Genomic DNA, 20,895 nt, shown 5'->3' on the forward strand with positions numbered 1-20,895 from the left:
AAGATGAGAGGGAGCAAGGAGAAGAAATTGCAAAGAACCTTATAATGACATGTAATATTTTCCTCTGTCAGATCTCCTAAGTCTAGTTGTGCCCAAGATTTTGACCTGGCATGGAGCTGGTTGGTAGTTTTATAGGTATTTTGCAGACTTCTTCATGTTGTCCCTGCAAACCTTGACCTGAAGATCCTGTTCTCTTCTAGATTTTGTATTTTTTTCCTCTTGCAAGTGCAGCATTGAATCCTCTGTGAGAATAGTTCTGTAGATAGCTGTTCAGAATGCTGTGGTATTGTGATTTATTTATTTTAATAAAAAAGCCATGGCATCTGGGAGGATGGAAGAGTGTTTTGTAAAGGGGCTTGATTCTGCAAACTGATCGATGAAGGCATGCTCCTATGCCTGCACAGTGTCCCATGGATTTCAGTGGGATCCCATGCAAGGGGGCCTCCCATGTGGAGCATCTTGCAGGATTGAGGCATTGGTGTGTACCTGTTCTTTCTTAACAAATCGTCATTGCTTGCAGATTGGTAAATTGGCCTAAATCATAAACTCCTTTATCTCCTAAATAGGTAATTGCTTGGGCTTGAAAACATCAGCCCGGAATAAACTGCATCTGGTATAGAGTACAGCAGCTTACCTTAGTAACATGCATTAGCAACAGCACATCAGTCATTCTGGTGCTCCCCTGTAGGACACTCATCTAAATTTAAGATTTTGATCAACTTATTTTTGAGGTTCTGAATGGACAGGAACCAGAGTAGCTAAAGGACTGCCTCATCCTTCGGACACTGATTGCCCTCATCAGCCCCGCTCCTCAGGAATGGTAGACTGCATTAAGAATTGTAAACTCCTTGTCATTTAGGGCCAAAGCCAAGGGTAATAAGTAGTACCAGTGTCTTTGGACTAGTAGAAGAAAGGTTTCTATTTCCGTGTTCTGTATCTACCACCAATATTTCCTGGCACTAGATGGGAAGCTGTGTACTGTTGTTCTGAAACCAGATATAGCCTCCCTACGGTGCTAAATTAGCCAGTGCCAAAAGGTTACTAAATCTGTGTCTGTGGATTAGTAAACCTGCGTTAAGTGCGTCCAAATAGAGCCTCTTTCTAGCTTTGTTTGTTTGTTTGTTTGTTTTCTTTTGTTGTCATCCAGTTTCCTCCCCAGAAAGACTATTGTCCCTGGCAGTTACTGAAGTGTGGTAGCTATTTAGTTCCAAAAGGATTACATAATACACACAGTTTGGCAGCTGTTTGCTTACAAGGACTTAATCATGGTAATTGTATATGGTGTCTGTGTTAAACTGTGTGTACACCATGATATGCAGCACTTTTTCAGCAAAAGGATGTTCAGTGGCCATGCAAGGAGTATAGTGGTTTAAAATCCAAATCAGCATGCTATCTTCACTATCTGTATTCCATTTGACCCATTTGGCCAAATTTATCCCTGGTGTAGGACCACTGATTTTTATGGGCTTTTACTGGGGATGAATTTGGTCTTGTACATAAACAATGAATGAAGCAACCATGAGCATGCTGTGGTGCTATTGCAGAAGAAGTGGGATAAACAAAAAACTGCAGTGCACTGGCAAAGCAAAGTTCACCCCAGTTACTAAGGACTTTGTGCCACTTAAATCCAATGTTAATGGCTTATCTTGGGGTGTTTCCTCTCCCTTCACTTTTAAGTTGGCTTATGTTAACTAAATGCCATCAGGCACACTCTAAAATGCTCTTAAAAATGAATTATTTTTTCAAAAAATAGGTTTTTCCTATTTTATAACTATTCTGAGTTCTAATACTTTGGGGTAGGAAGAAAGCATGATGTAATGTGAGCAAAAGCCTGAGGACTTCATAAATAGAAGCTTAATTTTGCTGCATTTATCTCTATAGCTGCAATTAATTATTCAGCGTATCCATTAAAAATTATGTCTTGGTAAGTGACAACTTTTAAATATGCATTCAAAATGTATTGAAAATGGGGGAAGTGATGAGAAAAAGAACAATGTCTAAAAGAAAAGTAAAATGTCGTCAGAGTCTCAAACTGTCCTTAAAAACATCAAAATATAATCATGTAGCACGTATAAAAGGTGGGGGGAGGCGGGGAACAGAGCCAGGAAGCGATGGGAGGGAGTGGGTAGAGGAGGGTAGCTTCCAGTGTTGCTAACTTGTATGATTTTATTGACAGTCTCATGATATTCAATGCTTTCTGAAAGCTGCAGCTGCTGTAATCAAAGAGAGTGCGTGAGAATCTGAGCTTTTGTTAAAGAAAGAAAAAAAAACCTAATTACTAGTAAATTTCTCCTCATAGACATGGAGAAATGCTTGAAAATGTGACTTGAGTGCACGGTAAACACTCACAACCCAGAAAGCAAATAAAAAGAACCTCAAATGCATTATTCAAAACAATCTCATGATTTTAGGCCAGTCTTGTGATCTTTTGAGACCTGACTCATTTTGAACATTTGGATTTGGCACATATAAGGCCCAGTACATTCTGTACTTGTTCACAGTTAGATAAACCTCCTCAAGAGCATGTGAGGTTCACAGGGCTTCAGCTCCAACAGACGGTTGTCAATCTATAATGAATCCCATTTGTTGTGGGCAATAGATACAATTATACATAGATTACACATGTATCCCTTGGCAGTGGGGCTAGAATGCTGTTCCTGTAGCTCACAAATTGCAGTAAACTCCCTTAGTTTACTATTAGTTCTTGTAATATGTTATCTTATGTCTTATGTATGTTATTGTCTCTGTAGGCCGGTCATGAAAGGGGTGCTATTATATGCACATGGAAACATATATATATATATATATATATGTATATACACACATAAACGTACAGTATGTTACAATTAAAATACATAGAATATTGGTGCTTTCGGATTTGCCCATGTTATTTCCTTTGTGTTTGTGTATATGTCAAAGACTAAAATTAAGAAAAATAATATCAGTAATATTTTTCAGATGCTGACCAATAAAAACAATAGAGATAACTTTACTGTGTACAGTGATGAGAAATTAGCTAGTCTTCTCTTGTCACCACTGAAGGGGAAAATATGAAAGAAAATGTGTGTTTTAAGTGTACCATTGCGAATAATGAGAACATTTAGTTTTGCACACCAAAACTATCCCAGGCTTTTAAAAGATTTTGTTATGGTATGAGAATAATAGGATGATAATCTCTGAAATGAATTAAAATAATAAACTGCATGCCAAATAATTTTATTTACTTTATATGAACTCAAAATTTTACACTATTTTTTCTTTGGCTCATGGAATTCTTAGCAGAATTTTTTTGCACATTAAGTGCACACAAACAATGGTCTAGTCCCATCAGTGACTAAAATTAGAGTCTTTTCCTTCTTCTCTGTTCTGTTCCCATGTCCTAAAAAGGATTTGTTAAAAGATCAGATGTCTTCTCAGTTGAGCTCATCCGCCCACTTTTCAGCAGAATGCCTTTCCCTTCCTTTTCCTTTGGGGTAATACTCCATTAAAATGTTGTTTTTTATTGTACGATGGCCAGTTTACCTGACAAAATGTTCACCCTTGTAGTAACTTCCCAAAGCAGAAATTTGAGGGCTTTTAGAAACTTTTGTTTGCAGACTTCCTCCTGACTATCTTGAGTTGATAAATTCTTTATCATCCTGCAAAGGATCACAGACCGTTAATAATTCCAATGAAGCAGTCAGTCCCCCTGAAATGTAAATTATGAATTTTCGGAATGGTACAGATGTCAAATATGATGGATTACAAGCTGTAGCATTTGATGCATAGTAAATAGCTGTGATGTTGGGAGAAAAACAAACAAACCCAGAAGCAGCCTTTCAGTTTTAGCATAAGAGTTCATTAAAATCCAAAGACAGGGTTAATGTATTATTAAAAAGGTTTGCTCCTTTACATTCTATTTCTCTCTGATTTTTTCTTGCAGTGTTGTCCCACAGACTACAGTGATACTGAACAATGATCGGCAGAATTCAATAGTAGCCAAGATGGTTGGGCAGGAAGAGCCATTGAGCAGAACAGCGGATTCTCTGGAAAATATCCTCAGCAAGTTAGTAACGACTATTGCAATCCTCCCCCTACACTTCATTGTTTCTAACAGAAAAGCCAATAGAGGTCTGTCTACTGTAATTCCAAGAGTGAAATAAGACCATCCTAGGGCAACTGAGCAGGGAAAAAAAAATTCAGGAACTGGTGAAAAGGCCCAGATTGACAGCCATACATAGCAAAGTCCTCTATACACAGAACAGAAAGAGCACAGTGCCTTGGTCTTGACCTGGAGGGAGCACCTCTGAAGGGGAGGGGTTAGTTCAGTCTTTTTGGCCCACTGAATCCTTGGCGTCCATGCTGCACTTGCCAAGAAGGGGGCCCATTGTGATGGGTTTTGCGATGTGGACACTTGTCCACTTCAAACTGTACTGAGGCCTACCAACTCATTTAACTAAAGAGCATTCAGTGGCCATCTGAGGTAATAACTCTTGTTCTGGCCAAGACTGGATTTGAACTAGTTATCTGAAAACAAAGGCTCTGTAGAAAACTTTTCAGTAACAAGCTATGCTAATATAACAGTTATATAAAGAAGTTTCTTTATACTTATTGGTTATACGTTGTGTATACACATTTCATTGATAAAATGTTCAGACAGACTTAAACAACAGACTGCCTTCTGAGTAACTAACTTGATTACATAGTAACTATAAAGCAAGCCATATAGCACTTATTTTTAAACAAATATTGACCCTTACAAAAGGTTTTCATCTTATAATGCATTTCATTTATTTGTGACTCATTATCTATAGTTTTTTTTCATGCAACTTGTATAATGTTAACATATGGAAACAGATTTATTTTAGAAAGCTGGGGTTATAGTTAAAATTTCTGCCATCTGTACAGGACATGTCTCTTTCTAGAAACTTTCTTAGTTCTTTTGGAGGCTAATGGAGTCAGTTGGGATGTCTTCTGTTCATTCACGCTATACAATTAATAGAATATTCATTTTATTTAAATCTTGCTTATCTGATTTGCTAAAAGCAATGTGGGAAATTAGTCAGTTCAGTTTTCTGTAGATTGTCCTTCATCTGAACCAGAGGCAGATGACTTTATTTTTATTTAATGTCTTCCAGGGAGTCATGTGTTAATGGTTTGTGAAGAAGAAACAAAATTCTTGTGTGTAGTTTCTTGTGTATTAATTTTTGTCGATAACAAAAGATTCTTGGATTCTATGTTAACTTAATTTGCACAAATAAAGTATGAATTTCACTATTTGGTGTAAAACACCTGCTGAATGCTAGCAGTTTTAGGATTATTTTGCTACTGCAATCTTTTGAGCTAGGTAGCTCTTAATCTAGACAGACTTCTTTTACAAGAAGACTCCTATAATCAATAAGATAGCATAGTTAATAATATTTTAACCCGCTAGTAATAGTATGTGAAATTGTCTGAGTCTAGAATCATGCTTTGCCCAAAGTGTGAACTCTTCATTTCTTTCTCAGCGCTGTTCCCGGTCGTAGACAGAACACCATTGTGGTGAAGGTTCCAGGGCACGATGACAGCCACAATGAGGATGGAGAGAGTGGGTCTGAGGCCAGTGACTCAGTTTCCAACAGTGGCCAGTTAGGAAACCAAAGTATTGGGAACAATGTTACTCTGATTACGCTGAACTCTGAAGGTATGTGATCAAACTGTAAGGCCATTTGAGCAAAATGAGCGGGGTGGAGGAATACGCTAAAATTCTATCAGAAGCTCTCGAGATCATGTCACTAGTCTGATCCTTAAAGAACTATTAAAAAATGTTGAAGTGGCCTATAGTATAGTAAGCATCAGAGAAGACTGGGTAACAAGCCAAAATAATCCAGTTTACTTTAACTTTTACTGTAGCTCATTCCTATTCATTTTTCTAGGCAGAAGAGCAAATTAAGTGTATTTGTAATACTTAATGGGTATGCCCCAGAGCAAAGCCCTGGATTTAACAGACTCTGTTTCATTAGCAGTGCAAGAACATTTAATTTCAATGTCTTTAATTTAAAGATTTGCAAAATGATTACCAAAGACTTTGGTCCTAAATAGAAATAGAAATAGAGAACTAGGAAAATAATTGCATTCTCTGGGAAACATCAAAATGTACCAGTTCATTGCCTCCTGTAGCTTCTTATGCCGTTCCACTGATGTGGAATTCTTCTGAAAGTAAACAGGTATTTTGGCAACTCTAAACAACTCTAAACAATTTTTTAACAACAAAGCTGGGGGGTGAGGCTGCCCCGTCCGAGCCAGCGCCGGGGCTGGAGTGGGAGAGCCGGGCGCCGCATAGCGGGTAAGGGGGAGGGGGGGGGGAGGGGGAGGGGGAGGAAGGAGACAGAACCCAGCCAGGGCTGGGTGCTGCACGATAGATAAGTGTGGGGGACCGGGCTTTGCCATCTTGCGCAGGAGGAGATAAGTGGCATGTTCTCCCCCTCCCCTGCAGGTATACACCTCCCCCTCCACTGCAGGTACAGACCCCCCCTTCCTGGGGCAGTCTGGGGGCGGCGACACCATCTTGTGTGAGCTGGGGACGCCGCCTGCCCTGAGCGGGGGACATGTGAGGCCTGGAGGTATGGGCCCAAATGTAGGCTTGGCCCTCAGGCACCAGAGACCCAGAGTATGCCACCGAAGCCAGGCGGGAAAACCGTGAAGGGGTACTTCAGGTGAAACCTTGAGATCATAAAGGTACAGATTCTAAAGAAGATTGAAAACCCCCTGGCTTATAGGATAGTCCTGTCAGCAGTGTCACAGTTTTCTAAAACCTCTACACAACCCAGAGCTCTGCAAACCAAAGTCAGTGGACTATAGCACTTTGAAACGTGTGTTCTGTAGACATCCTGTTATGTGTTGTAAGTACTTAGGGTATTAAAGTAAAAGTGAGTAATAGCTGCTATATTTTATTCAATCATAAAAATGACAAAAATATAGAACACAATTAGAAAGACACGTGTCATTGAGTAATAAAACCAAAATCACAATAAATCATGGGTTTCTTACAATTGGTTTGACTGATGGCATCACTGATTTTTAAACAGAGGCCTATAATTTGAACCTTAGAGTCTTTTAATTAAGAAACTTAGCCACTAACTCTTTATTGCATTCATAAACCAACCATTCCTTATATTTATTTCATAGATGGTAATTTGTGTTTATATTCATGCACCAATGGAGAATATATTAGTTTTTGGGTATTCAGTTTATCACATCCTAGTGGGGCCTGATTTTTCAGAAAATGCTGAGCATCCATCCCCTGAAAAACAGGTCCCTTTAAGGTCTCTTACGCTGAGCACCCAAAAATTCAGGCTCTCAAAATGACTAGCTACTTTTGAAAATGTTGGCCAATGCTATTTGGGGCAGGAACTGTATATCTTTTATGCATTTACAGCTTATGGTCACTACCAGAAATATATTAGTAATGTTTTGACTACTTTTCGTGAAGAGTTTCTTGACTCTCCCAACCTCAGATACACCTCCTGTGACAAAATCTTCTTCCAAAGAATACTTTGTATTGAGGTAGCGGGGGAAACGATAGGAGATCCAAATTTTGAAGCGCCCACATTATGCAATAGGCTGGCTGAGGATAGTAATGGCATTGTCATTTGAAAGATCAGGTCCTGCAGCAATGGGACTTGGAATGCTTTACTTGTGCATTTGCTGCTGTTTTTGGCAATTATTTTATTTATGTATGTGAAGAAATTGAGTTTTACTGTCTGGTGTCTACAGAGTCAAATTGTTTTCTCAGATACCTATGTCCAGCTCTTATTGGCTCCCATTGTGAGGACATTTCTTCATATTTTGTGGATAAAATCATGCAGAGTTAGTCTTGAGCTGTCTGCTTCCTTAGGGTCAGAATAGCTTGAAGGATGAATGCCAAGTCGTTTGCTCTCAAGTTTCAGCCAGTGTCACTTTCTGAGCTACTAGATATATTGGGTATACTTTAGCTTTACAGTCCATATTCTGGACACCCATTTTCTTCCTGGCTTGCAAAAGCCACTGGGAAGAAGGGCTTAGTCAGAAAAGACCGAACTTTATATTGGTTAGCTGAGGGAAGAAACCAGAAGATGTGGCACTGATGGCATTTGGTTCTTTGCTTGCTGTTTTTTTGTTTATATTCACAATGGTTAAATGGCTGCTAGTGGATGATTTGGTAGGAGCAACGGCCAGGACTGCATTTTCCATATACCAGTGACTAAGAGGGTTATGACTAATCATGTGGATGTTGCAGCTGTCAGATGTGCCTTTGTCACTTTGAGATTAGATTAATGCAGTATGCTGCACATGGGTCTACAGTTTAAATACATCCGGAAACTAAAGCAGATGCAGAATTTGGCAGCTCATCTCCTCTAGCAGCATACAGTAGAGTGAGCATTTTATACCTGTGCTCTGTGATCTGCGCTGGCTGTCATTTGGTTTCTGGGTGGAGCTTCAGGTCTTGGTTTTGACATAGAAAGCCCTAAATGGCAAGAGATCTGCCTACCACTTTCTTCCATGCCACATTGGTGGCATGCAAAGATATTAAACGAGTTCCAGAGGGTAGCTGTATTAGTCTGTTTTCAGCAAAACAACGAGAGTTCTGTGGCACCTTAAAGACTAACGTATTTATTTAGGCCTAAGCTTTCGTGGGCAGAGGCCCATTTCGTCAGATGCAACTGCTGAAGTGGGTTTCTGCGTAAGAAAGCTCATGCCCAAAGATATTAAAGTTGGAGCTCATTTGGTATAAAAGACGGCAGCTGCAGACAGGGTGTTCTCAATGAGGGCCCTGTGTATATACCTACACTGCAGCGGGTGGGCTTGAGCTAGCATGCTAAAAATAGCTGTTGTGTCACCAGCAGAGGCTTGGGATAGCCACATGTAAATATTCCCTGGCGTGGGTGGCCGTCAATCTCCGAAGGAAGCCACACCTCCCGGCCCCTATGCCCTGTGGGGAGTTCTAGCTAAAAGGGGGGAAGTTATCAGTTGTGGGCTTCTTTGGTCCTGTTGAGCAATCCCACATCCTGGGTCCCCGCCGCCAACCCTCAGGCAGGGCGATCCACTAGGTTGGGGCCCGGACCTGCAGTCAGGGCCGGGCAGGCCAGGTAGGGAGACTTCTAGCCCTCTGCAGGGCGAACACACAGTTCAAAGCCCAGGCTCTTCGGCAGGTCAGGGCCTGACGGGGTAAATGGGCAGTATCCCTAGGAAGGGCAAGCAAATAGTCTAAAGCTCAGCCCTTAGGCAGGGCGGGCAGGCAGGGCTAGTAGTCTATAGCCCGTGGCAGGGCACACAAACAGTTTACAGCCCCGGTCCTCAGGCAGGGCGGGCAGGCAGAGCCATGAGTCTCAATCACCCCAGGGTTGGGCTAGGAAGAGGGGAGGGGGACGCAGGCCCACCCGACTCCACTGCGTCCCAGCCCAGGGCCCTCAGTGGGGCTCAGCTATAAGCCATAACACAGACGGATGGGTGTCTGGCTTCCCTGGGCTCCTTCCTGCCCCCCCTTCCCTGGAGTACCTTGTCCCCTGAGTCACCCTCAGTCTCCTTGGGGTACTCTGCCAGGAGGAGGTTCCAGAACCCTTCGGCCTCATCAATAGGCGTCTCCTCGGGGCCGTCTGTGGAGGGCAGCTCCTGAAGGTCGCAAAGGCCAGGTACCTCCTCGGGTTCGCAGAGGGTTGGTAGCTCAGGCATCTCCTCCAAGTCGCAAGGCCCAGGGGTCTCCTCTGGCCTGCAGGGCTCTGGTAGCTCTGGAAGGTCCTCAGGGCCCCAGCCAGTTGGCAGCCCTGGCAGCCTCTCCTCAGGATAACGGTCAGGCCCAAGCCCAGGCACCAGCTCCAAGGGAGAGATGTTCTTCTCCATTGGTTGCCTTCGCCCGACGGAGCTGGAAGGCCCGTCCTTTATACTTCCTCTTCCTATCTCACCTCTCCGCTTCCGGTCAGGTGGGGGTGGGCTTCCATGTTCGGCCCCCCCAGAGGGGGTTTGGTCCTCCCTTGCCGTCAATCTCCGAGGGAGGTCACAACTCCTGGCCCCCACAACACCTGATATTGGATGCAGGAGGTAGAGCAAGCTTGAGCTCCAGTGGCTAGCCTGAGCTTCTGCTGGTGCTACAATGTCCACTCAGCTATTAGCATGCTAGCACAAGCTCCACTAAGACAAATCTGTCGACCTGGCTGGGGGGCTTGCTCCCAGCTACAATGTAGACTTATTCCTTGACTTGGGAGTTCATTTTCAACTCCTCCATCCTTTTTTGTCTGAGTCCATTGATCAGTAGAACATGCTGCAAACTCTTCCGGAGAGCAGGGAGGATGAGTAAGGGGATTTCTCATTGTTATTTTTTTAACCTGGTTGTAATTTGTTATGGTGAATTAGGTGCAATTGATAGAACAATAAATTATAACAGTTGTATTTCTAAATTTTGTCAAGGTCTCTCAGAGCCTGTACTAAACTTTCTTTTATTTTTTAAAATGGAAATTGAAATAAGTAATATAAATAAATATTTTATTTTATTTTTTACAGATTAATGCCATGTTTGTGTCTGTTTTCTCCTGAAGATTACCTTTGCAAAAGTCTAATGTAAATCTGATTAGTTTCTGAGATGAGAATTTTGACATACACAGTGCTGTCAGAAAAGACAGTTTATGACATTGTAATGCATATATAGTTAGATACTTATATCAGCAAAAAGTATTTAATAACTCTTTCCTAAACTCTTGTCAGGTGGAACTAAAATGCTGCATGTTGCAAAGACTGTGCACTTTTTCAGGGAAGAGAAATCCTCTGCAATTTAAATGTCAGTATCTCATATTTTTCTGAAATTGTGCTGACTTGACAACTGCTCAGGCTTTCAAGATGTATTTAATTTTACTGGTTTTAAGGCTTTATCCTGCAAGGGAATCAGTCTACAGGGGAGGCGGCTGATGCACAGCACCTTGCAAAAGCCAGCCCCTTAATCCTCTGCTCCTTTGGAATGGCAAAATTCATCTTTTGGAACAACTCCATTTTTATCAGCAAAATACAGACCAAACCGTTTATTTCATACAGCTCTGTGTCAGTTGTTTATTCCAGGGACCAAGTTTCTAATACTATGAAAATATTTGTTGTAATCTGCCCTCTTTGACATGCTTGTTTGGCATAGATTTGCACAGAGACAGATGTTGGCCTCTTATGTGATTGTTGTATATGTAAATGTAGGAGAAACAGCTAATCCATTAATATCCTCACATCTGATTTACTTTGAACCTTTGGTAGAATCATCCATTAAAAATCTCCCTGAGATTTATGAATGCTTTGAGAAACGGATTAGCAATTTCCCCCCTTACCTCTCTTTCACTCAAAGATTAGAGAAAGCTTTGCTCTGCTGTAGAAAATACTAAGGAAACTAGCTTACAGTATGTCACAGAAATTAAATTATTAATAAGAAAAGGTCTGCAGAATGATAGGTCTATCTTGTAGATTCATTTTCTTAACTGATAAAAGCCAAAAGTTGCAGTTTATTCTTATCTTCTGCAAAAGGCAGAATTTTGAATGTCTAAAGTTGTTCAGAGAAATCTTGAGTGGTCATAAAATTTTGTATTATTTCTTGAGAGGCCAAAATAGCCCAGAACAAGAGAGCCTATATATAGTGGCAACAAAAATGATCTAGTCCTGCCTACATTACAAAAATAACCATGTTTAAGTAGGTTTGTGAAATGTTAAGGTTTCTGTCAAAGGATAGTCCCAATCCTGTAAAGGGATCCACGTGGACTGACCCTTGTGGACCTGCACAGATATAAGAGTCTGTCATTGCCCGTTTAGATGCCTTTGTGGGACTGGAACCCACATGATAACATTTATATTACTTGTCAGTGCATATACAAAACACATGTTATAAATGTGTTGAAGAGCCATGTTTTAGCTCTTGTAGATTATGGTTTTCCGATATGATTGTAACATTTTTTTTTTCTGTCCACAGAGGCTAAAATAAATCATATTATACATAATTTGGCCACAATTTGCTTTGAATATTATTATATATGTTGTGATAGGGTGGTTAATGCCAAAATTATGTCAAGACATACCATAGGCTCTCAAGACATATCACACGATAACCCTATCTGGGGGATGTTACTGTGTCTCATTCCTTGTAGCTTGTGATGCTTCATAAACTAATCTGGAAATTATTTCAAGTCATTCTCTAGAGACTCAACACTATGGACTGATGCTGTAAGGTGCTGAGTGCCTCCTCAGACGTGAGGGAACTGTGAAGAATCAGGTCTATAGATAAATGCATATTTAGGTGTTTGTTCGCTGTTTACAAAGGACATTTTTCCTTACTTAATGATCTTTCTCAGTCTTAGCCACACAGTTTGTGCTCCATATCTGAAAAATCCATTTATTACTAGAGGTGTATTGAATCAAACCCCCAGATTCAAAAAGCTTCAAACTATGGGAATATTGTGGCTTGATTTTCTTTCTGATTATTAAAAGAATAGTTTTGTATATGCAGTAAAGGATATTCTTTGTTTCTTAATAAAAAATCTGCTTAAAAATATCATAAAAAACTAAGGTATTTATCCATATTATAAATACAAATTATTGCCTGCAGAATTTCAGTTTTAAAAATTAGCAGTAATTTATATGAACAAAATGCATTTGAAAGTGACACACTTCTAATTTTTATATGTCAAATTTCACCCGAAAATGGGCAATTAACACACCCTTTAAAATGGGGCTCTCAGTGGAAACACTGACATCTTAACTTCATGAAATACAAATGGGACTGTAGTAATAAAACTAGTGCATATGAAGTAATCATGATGTATTGAAGATAAAACTCAACAACATGTGTGTTTTGGAGAACAATATCGGTCAAGAAATTCCCAGTGTGAGAAATTCCCATTAAACAGGCTGAAAGGTTTATTTTAAATAATAACCATTACTGTGGTTGGGTGATCAAGTAATGTTGATGCAAGCTGGAAATGTTTGTTCCACTGAGTGTCTGCTTTGGAGAGACTACCTCCTTCAGAAATAACATTGGAAAAATAAATGCCACTGGTCTGCTAAGTGATTAAATATGGGTGGGAAATCAATTTAAAAATGGTGTTTTGTTTTGCACCTTCTGTTTCTGGTGTTCTGGCTTTAAGCCTTCATTTGATTCCCAAGTGAAAATGAGTTTGTGCTCACCTTAGTCCACATCAGAAAATCCCCCATTCAGCATCACTAACAGTCTCATACTAGAAGGACTTCAGATTGGAATAGCAATGGTGACAGTGCTGTGGGTTAGGCTCACTTCTTGGGTTGTGTGTGGAAGTTTGCCCAGAAATTGCTTTTGCTAGCAAGTGTCATTAGTCGTTTTGCTTTCCTGACCATCAAAAGCACACATATTTAACAAAAGAAGGTTTAAAAACCTCCTTGAATCATTTATACTTATAACTGTCTAGTAATGTAGTTGGCATTGATGACTGATTCTGCCAACTGTAATGCTGTCACTGCTAGACTGAAAGGTAGTGTGTGTTGGTTCAGTAACACACTGATGGAACAAGTGTGTACATTAAAGTGCTTCACTGAGTCCTTGTCATTGAGTTCCAGTAGAGCTACAAACTTTTTATTCAAACAATTGAAAGGGAGAGAGATTTTTAACTCAAAGAAGAAAGCAATCTTACCATGAGGAAGTACTCTGTCAATATGTTTCCAGACTTTTGTGCAAGCACCTTTTAAATTATAGTAGTGGTCAAAGGAATTATTGCTGAATTGAGAAGCAAAAGTGAGATGAGAAACTCGGATAATATGAATTTTCTTTTCAGTACAGCTGAAAAAGCAGAAAGATTTTTGAACAAACATATAGTGGATCAACTAGAATATATACAGTAGTTAACAGCTATCAGATCTTTAAAGCTGCTAGCAATATATTTTTCTTAAAGATCAGACTTGCTAAATATGTGTGCCAGTATTTAAACTTCTCAAGACTTAATGAAGGTACAGTATATACTTTTAAAAGTTTATCTTCCATGTGTTCTTTTTTAAGATATATTTTGACTTTTGTGTCTATTTGTCCACTTTTCTCGTCTCGGTTATTTTTTTGAATAAAAACCCCCAATTAACTCACTTCCTTTACATAAAATATTCCTGTTATCAGAAACTGAGGAGAATGCTATTTGATTTAGGTGATGTGAGTTGTCTGAACAGAATAGAATATATTTTTTGCAATATTTAATCAATCACTTCCAAACAAATTAAGATAAACTGAATTAAAGCCACTTGAATTCTGGATGAGTGTGTCCACACAAGGGTTTAATACAGTTTAACTAATACATATTAAATTCCCATCTTTAGTTCTTTTGGATTAATTTTCCTGAGTGTCCCTGTGTAGACAAACCCTAATATACCAGTAAAAACAAGAAACCAAAGTCGTTCAAATTTTAAAGCATTGATTACAATCTATAGGAAGACAAAATAAATAATATCAACAATTACTCCATTGGAATAAATGCCAAGAATCATAGCAAAATCTCTAGTGGAATACCAAAGGTGTGTGATTGAAAGCTGCCTGTCTTATACTGCCTTCTGAAGTTAAGTTTTTTACAATCTTTTTGTAGATTATTTTACACTCCAGAGGGAGCTCTGTGTCAAGTGAATTTGACTAAAAGTTTTTTTTTGTTTGCATCTGATTTAATTTACAGATTTTTAAAAAAGAAATAAAAATGTTTCATAATATTTCATGAATTAATATTTGTACAGTTGATCTAGATCTGAGGGGGAACTGAAATATAAACTCTTTCTGAATGGGATTTTCTTTTCTTTTCTTAATTTAACTTTAAAACTGTGCATACATTTTTAAAAAGTCCCACTCTGGTTGAAATAGTAGATTGAAGTCGTTCTAGGTGATATAGATTAAAACTTTCAGAAATGCTGAAGTGACTTGTGCCTAAATCCCATTTTCAAAACAGAGTGTTTAAGGAATTAAGTTTCATTGACAGTTAATGAGAGTCAGGCTCCTGAATGCCTAAGTCACTTCTGAAAATGGAATTTAGGCTCCTAAAGTCGGGTGCTGTTGAAAATGTTACCTACAGACAAAAAGATGTGTGTTAAGCACTGTTTAGATCCATGAGAAAGTTATACCCTTTCGTTTTTGTGCTCAGGATAACACAGAACAATATGTAGAGGAGTCATTGAACTAAAGTCAGCTAAACTGTCAGCTGTGTTGTGAATGTTTCTATTTTCTTTACAGTTATGATGAGAAAAATTAACTGTTTTTGTCTTTTGGTGTGTGCATTTCTAGTTCTCAAGGTAATAAATATGGAAATAATTCTTGTGATGGAAGCACATCAATGGAGTGTCCATCTGAGTGACAAGATGATCGGTTGAATATTTCTCAAATGTAGCATTAAACTTTCTTATAAATCCATTTTTTCCTTCTGAAGTATGGCTTTTAGAGATTTGATGTATTACCCGAATGTTTCCATGTGCATGCTGTTTCCATCTGCTTCAGAAGTCTTTTGGATAATAGTCATTCTCTGAATATATAGACATTTTTGCTTCAGTACAAATGCTTTCTTAAAAAAAATTCTTTGAGTTATGGCATGACCTGTCAAATATTAAACAAAACATTTTGCCATGCCAGAATTTATCAATTTGGATAGAGACTGGTCTTCTCAAAAGTTTTGGTGGATAAAAACAGAGTTAACATTAATTAAAACTAACATTTTTTGCTGCTTTTTCATCAGACACTGTACATTTTTCTTTACTCTAGAGGAAACCTGAGTTTAAGACTGTCCATAGAGATTTTTCTTTTCATTGTTCTTAATTAAAAGTAACTTTTTTTGACAGTGCAGATTTTTTTAAAGTGTATTTTTAAAAAAAAGATGAATAGTTAGGGGCAAGAGATTTTATGACCAGGATTAATTTAAGGTTTACATTAGTGATGGATAGATGTTCCTTTGTTCTCTGTTTTGTTTAGCAGTCCAGTTATTATTGCCACATTAATGTTTTCTTAATGTTGTTTTGGTGGGCAGCATACTTCACTCGACTGTTGCAGCTTTTTTGTCTGAGAACGATTTTTAGTTAAAGTTTATAAAAAACAAATCATTCCAAAAAGTTTCATTTAAAATTCTGGCACCAACTTTTAAGCTGTCTTCATTTCTCTATTTATCTTCTAACGATGGGTCAGAGACCCTCACCAATTGCTACATATGTTCTGGTTTTGCGTAGGAATTCCAGAAATATATTTTGTAGGTATATGGTGCATTAACCCACATCCAGCCATTCAGTTTCTATTAGGTACGGGATGGACGTGTCCCTGTTATGTTTTGGGAGGGTGTTGGGGTGGATAAAGGAAAGACACATTTATCACAGCTACCTTCTGGACAGGCCCCAAAGCATGCAATAAGTTACACAAACTGAGGAAGAGGAATTGTATCTTGACTAGATCTCTGTGAATAACTGTTTTTTTTTTTTGAACCAAAACTGAAGTTTTTCAGAATTTTTGGCAAATTGAAAAAGTCAAGAAAAATTTGTTTGGGGTATTTTTAATAAAAGCGAAGGCATTTTCTGAAGGAGACAATATTAAAGGCACAACTTCGAATTATTCTGATGTGAAGGAAATAAAGGAAGAATACTAAGAGGCTAATATGGCTTCATTAGGAGCTCTTTAATGACCTGAAAATTTAAAAGGACTCTTACAAAAAGTGGAAACATGGAGAAATTGCTAAGGAGGAGTATAATAGAATAGCACAAACATGCACAAAATCAGAAAGGTTAAGGCTCAAAATTAGTTATACCTATAAAAGGCAATAAGAAGAGGTGCTCCAAAATACATTAGGAGGAAGAGAAAGATGAAGGAAAGTGTGGGTTCTTCAGTAAGCAGAGAAGGAGAATTAATAACTGATGACATCAAGAAGGCTGAGGTGTTTAATGCCTATCTTGCTTCAGTCTTCACTAAAAAGATTAATAGTGACCAGCTACTCAACGCAATTAATATTAACAACAAGAGGGGAGCAACACAAACCAAAACAGGAAAAGAACAGGTTAAAAAATATTTAGATAAGTTAGATCTGGATGACATCCCAGAGGACTGAAAAAGGGCAAACGTAAAAAGTGGAAAAAGAGGATCCAGAGAATTATAGACCAGTCAGCCTAATTTCAAAACCTGGAGATAAGAATGGCATGAACCAGTACGGCCAATGGTCCATCTAGCCCAGTATCCTATCTTCCGACAGTGGCCAATGCCAGATACTTCAAAGGGAATGAACAGAATAGGGCAATTATCAAGTGATCCACCCTGTCATCCAGTCCCAGTTTCTGGCATTCGGAGGCTTAGGAACACCCAGAGCATGGGATTACATCCTTGAACAACTTGGCTAATATAATCAATGGATATCCTCCACTAATTCACCTAATTCTTTCTTAAACCCAGTTATACTTTTGGCCTTCATAGCATCCCCTGACAATAAGTTACACAGGTTGTGTGAAGAAGTACTTCATTTTGATTGTTTAAAAATGCAGCCTATTAATTTCATTGGATGATCCCTGGTTATTGTGTTATACGAAGGGGTAAATAACACTTCCTTATTCACTCTCTTCACACCATTCATGATTTTATAGACCTCTATAATATTCCCCTTTAGTCATCTCTTTTCCAAGATGAATAGTCCCAGTCTTTTTAATATCTCCTCATATCCATGCCCTTAATCTTTTTTGATTGCCCTTCTCTGTACCTTTTCCATTTCTAATATATCTTTTTTTAAATGGGGTGACCAGAACTGCATGCAGTATTCAAGGTGTGGGCGTACTATGGATTTATATAGTGGGATTATGGTTATTACTGTTTTATTATCCTATCCCAGGAGTCGGCAATCTTTGGGAAAGAGCATGCCAAGTCTTTCCCCTGCCCCTCTCCCACGTGCTGTGAGCCCAGTCAGCAGCACCCTGACTTATTGGGAGTTTGGCGGCAGGGTGTCTGTGGGAAGAGGGGAGCAGCTTGGGGCTGGGAGCAGCGCAGCTCTGTTCAGCAGGGCACCGCGGGCCGGGGCCAGAAGGGGGAGCGGCTGCCATGTGGCCCTGCTCGGGGCTGGGAGCGGCGCAATGTGCTGCTCAGAATCATTGTGCGTACCATCATTGGCACGTGTGCCACAGGTTGCTGTCCCCTGATCTATTCCCTTCCTAATGATTCCTAACATTCTGTTAGCTTTTTTGACTGCTGATGCACAATGACGCCAAGAGCTCTTTCTTGAGTGGTAACAGCTAATTTAGATCCTATCATTTTGCATGTATAGTTGTGATTGTTTTCCAGAATGCATTACTTTGCATTTATAATTTCATCTGCTATTTTGTTGCCCAGTCACCCAATTTTGTGAAATTCCTTTGTAATTCTTCACAGTCTGCTTTGGACTTGACTATCTTGAGTAATTCTGTATCATCTGCAAACTTTGCTACCCCTCTTTTTATCTGTTTTTTCAGATCACTTATGAATATGTTGAATAGCATTGGTCCCAATATAGATCCCTGGGGTTTACCTTTTTTCATTGTGAAAACTGACCATTATTCCTACCCTTTGTTTCCTGTATTTGAACCAGTTACTGATCCATGAGAGGACCTTCTCTCTTCTCCGATGACTGCTTACTAAGAGCCTTTAGTGAGGGACTTTGTAAAAGGCTTTCTGAAAGTCCAAGTATGCTATATCCACTCAGTCACTCTTGTCCCAATGTTTATTGACCCTCCTCAAAAGATTCTAGTAGTTTGGTGAGGTATGATTTCTCTTTTCAAAAGCCATGTTGACTTTTCCCCAAAATATAGTGTTTATGTGTGTGTCTGATAATTCTGTCCTTTACTGTAGTTTCAACCAGTTTGCCCGGTACTGAGTTTAGGCTTAGTGGCCTGTAATTGCGAGGATCACCTCTGGAGCCTTTTTTAAAAATTGGCATCAAATTAGCTATCCTCCTGTCGTCTGGAACAGAAGCTGATTTAAATGATAGATTACATACCACAGTTGTTAGTTCTGCAATTTCATATATGAGTTTCTTCAGAATTCTTGGGTGAATACCATGTGCTCCTGATAATTTATTACTATTTAATTTATCCATTTTTTCCAAAACCTCCTCTTTTCACACCTCAATCTGGGACAGATACTGGAACAAATTATTAAACAATCTATTTGTAAGCACCTAGAGGATACTACCTCTATAAGGAATAGCCATCATGAATTTGTCAAGAACGAATTATGCCAAATCAGCCTAATTTCTTTCTTTGACAGGGTATTGGTTTAGTGGATTGGGAGTGGGAGAAGGAAGCAGTAGACATGATACATCTTGATTTTGGTAGGCCTTTTGGCACAGCTCTACATGACATTCACATAAACAGACAGGGAAATGTTGTCTAGATTAAATTACCTTAATGTGGATGCACAATTGGTTGAAAAACCATACTCAAAGAGTAATTATCAATGGTCCGCTGTCAAACTGGGAGGGTGTATCTAGTGGGATTTCATAGGGGCCTGTCCTAAATCCAGTATTATTCAATATTTTCATTAATGACTTGGATAATGGAGTGGAGAGTATACTATAAAATTTGTGGATGACAGCCAGTTTGGAGGGATTGGAAGCACCTTGGAGTATGGGTTAGAATTCAAAATGACTTTGAAATATTGGAGAATTGTTCTAAAATCAAGAAGATGAAATTCAATAAAGATAAATGCAAAGTACTATGCTTAGGAAGGAAAAATCAAATACACAAATACTGGTAATGGGGAATAACTGGCTATGTGGTGGTACTGCTGAAAAGGATCTGGGTGATATAGTGGATCACAAATTGAATGAGAGTCAATAATGTGACACAGTTGCGAAAAACGCAAATATCAATCTGGGATGTATTAACAAGAATGTTGTGGGCAAGATACGCCAGGTAATTGTCTGTCTACTCAGCACTGGTGAGGCCTCAGGTGGAGTACTGTGTCCAGTTCTGGGTGCCACACTTTAGGAAAGATGTGGATACAGAGGAGAGCTATAAGAACGATAAAAGGTTTAGAAAACCTGAAGTATGAGGAAAGGTTAAGAAAATTGGGCATGTTTAGTTCTGAGAAAAGAGAACTGAGGAAGGGACCTGTCAAGTCTTCAAATATGGTCAGGGCTGTTATGAAGAGGGCTGTGACATTTGTTTTTCATTTTCACTGAAAGTAGGAAAAGAAGGAATAGGCTAAATCTGCAGCAAGGGATATTTAGTTTAGATATTAGGAAACATTTTCTAACACTAATAAGGATAGTTAAATTCTGGACTAGGCTTCCAAAGGAGATTGTAGAATCCCCCTCACTGTTGGTTTCTAAGAACTAGTTGGACAAATGCATGTCAGGGATGGCCTAGGTTTACTTGGCAGTTCCTCAGCGCCTGGAGCTGGACTTGATGACCACTCAAGGTCATTTCCAAGCCTACACTTCTGTGATTTCTATAATTATGTGAAATGAAGGGCCAGTTTCACAAAAAAGGTGGTGAGGCCTCCCTTATTCCCTTAAGTCTAATGGTTAAGGCACTCACCTGGGATGTCGGAGTCCAGGGTTTGAATACCTGCTCTGGAGCAGGGACTGGAATCCATGTGTCCCATCCCCCCCAGGTTAGTGCTTTATCTCCCAGGCTATAGAGTCAGTCTCACTTTCATAGAGTCAGTCTCACTTTCTCTGGCCCAGTGACTATTAAAATATGTGGTACAACGTGGAAAAGCTTCAGCCGGGGAGATAGAGAGAGACCTGCCCCAGAGTATCCATAGCTGGGTGATCAGGACACTCACGTGGGAGTGAAATGGTTCGTTTGACATTTCAGAAATGTCAATTTGAAGCAATTTGCAGAAATTGACACAAATTCACAAAATGTTTTGATTGACCCAAATCTGCATTTTTCAGAGGTGGGGGGAAGGTTTGTCCAAAACATTTAACCTGCTTTAATCTTGATTTCTTC

General features: G+C 39.3%; 1 protein-coding gene across 3 annotated transcripts in view; it reads left to right on the forward strand.

Annotated features, from left to right (window-relative positions):
• BANP (BTG3 associated nuclear protein) overlaps window positions 1-20,895 on the forward strand; it is a 212,774-nt gene that overhangs the window by 45,523 nt on the left and 146,356 nt on the right. For all 3 annotated transcript variants that reach the window (XR_010918296.1, XM_067539973.1, XM_067539974.1), the window contains 2 exons: window positions 3,923-4,045; window positions 5,487-5,662. Coding sequence is in view for 2 of the 3 variants with exons in the window: in XM_067539973.1 (XP_067396074.1) it covers window positions 3,923-4,045; window positions 5,487-5,662 (299 nt within the window). In the remaining variant the exon portion in view is untranslated. The remainder of the gene's footprint in view (window positions 1-3,922; window positions 4,046-5,486; window positions 5,663-20,895) is intronic.

Source organism: Emydura macquarii, unplaced genomic scaffold (genome assembly GCF_026122565.2).
Source record: "Emydura macquarii macquarii isolate MOO-44397 ecotype Brisbane River unplaced genomic scaffold, CSIRO-AGI_Emac_v2 contig_561, whole genome shotgun sequence".
NCBI lineage: Eukaryota > Metazoa > Chordata > Testudines > Chelidae > Emydura > Emydura macquarii.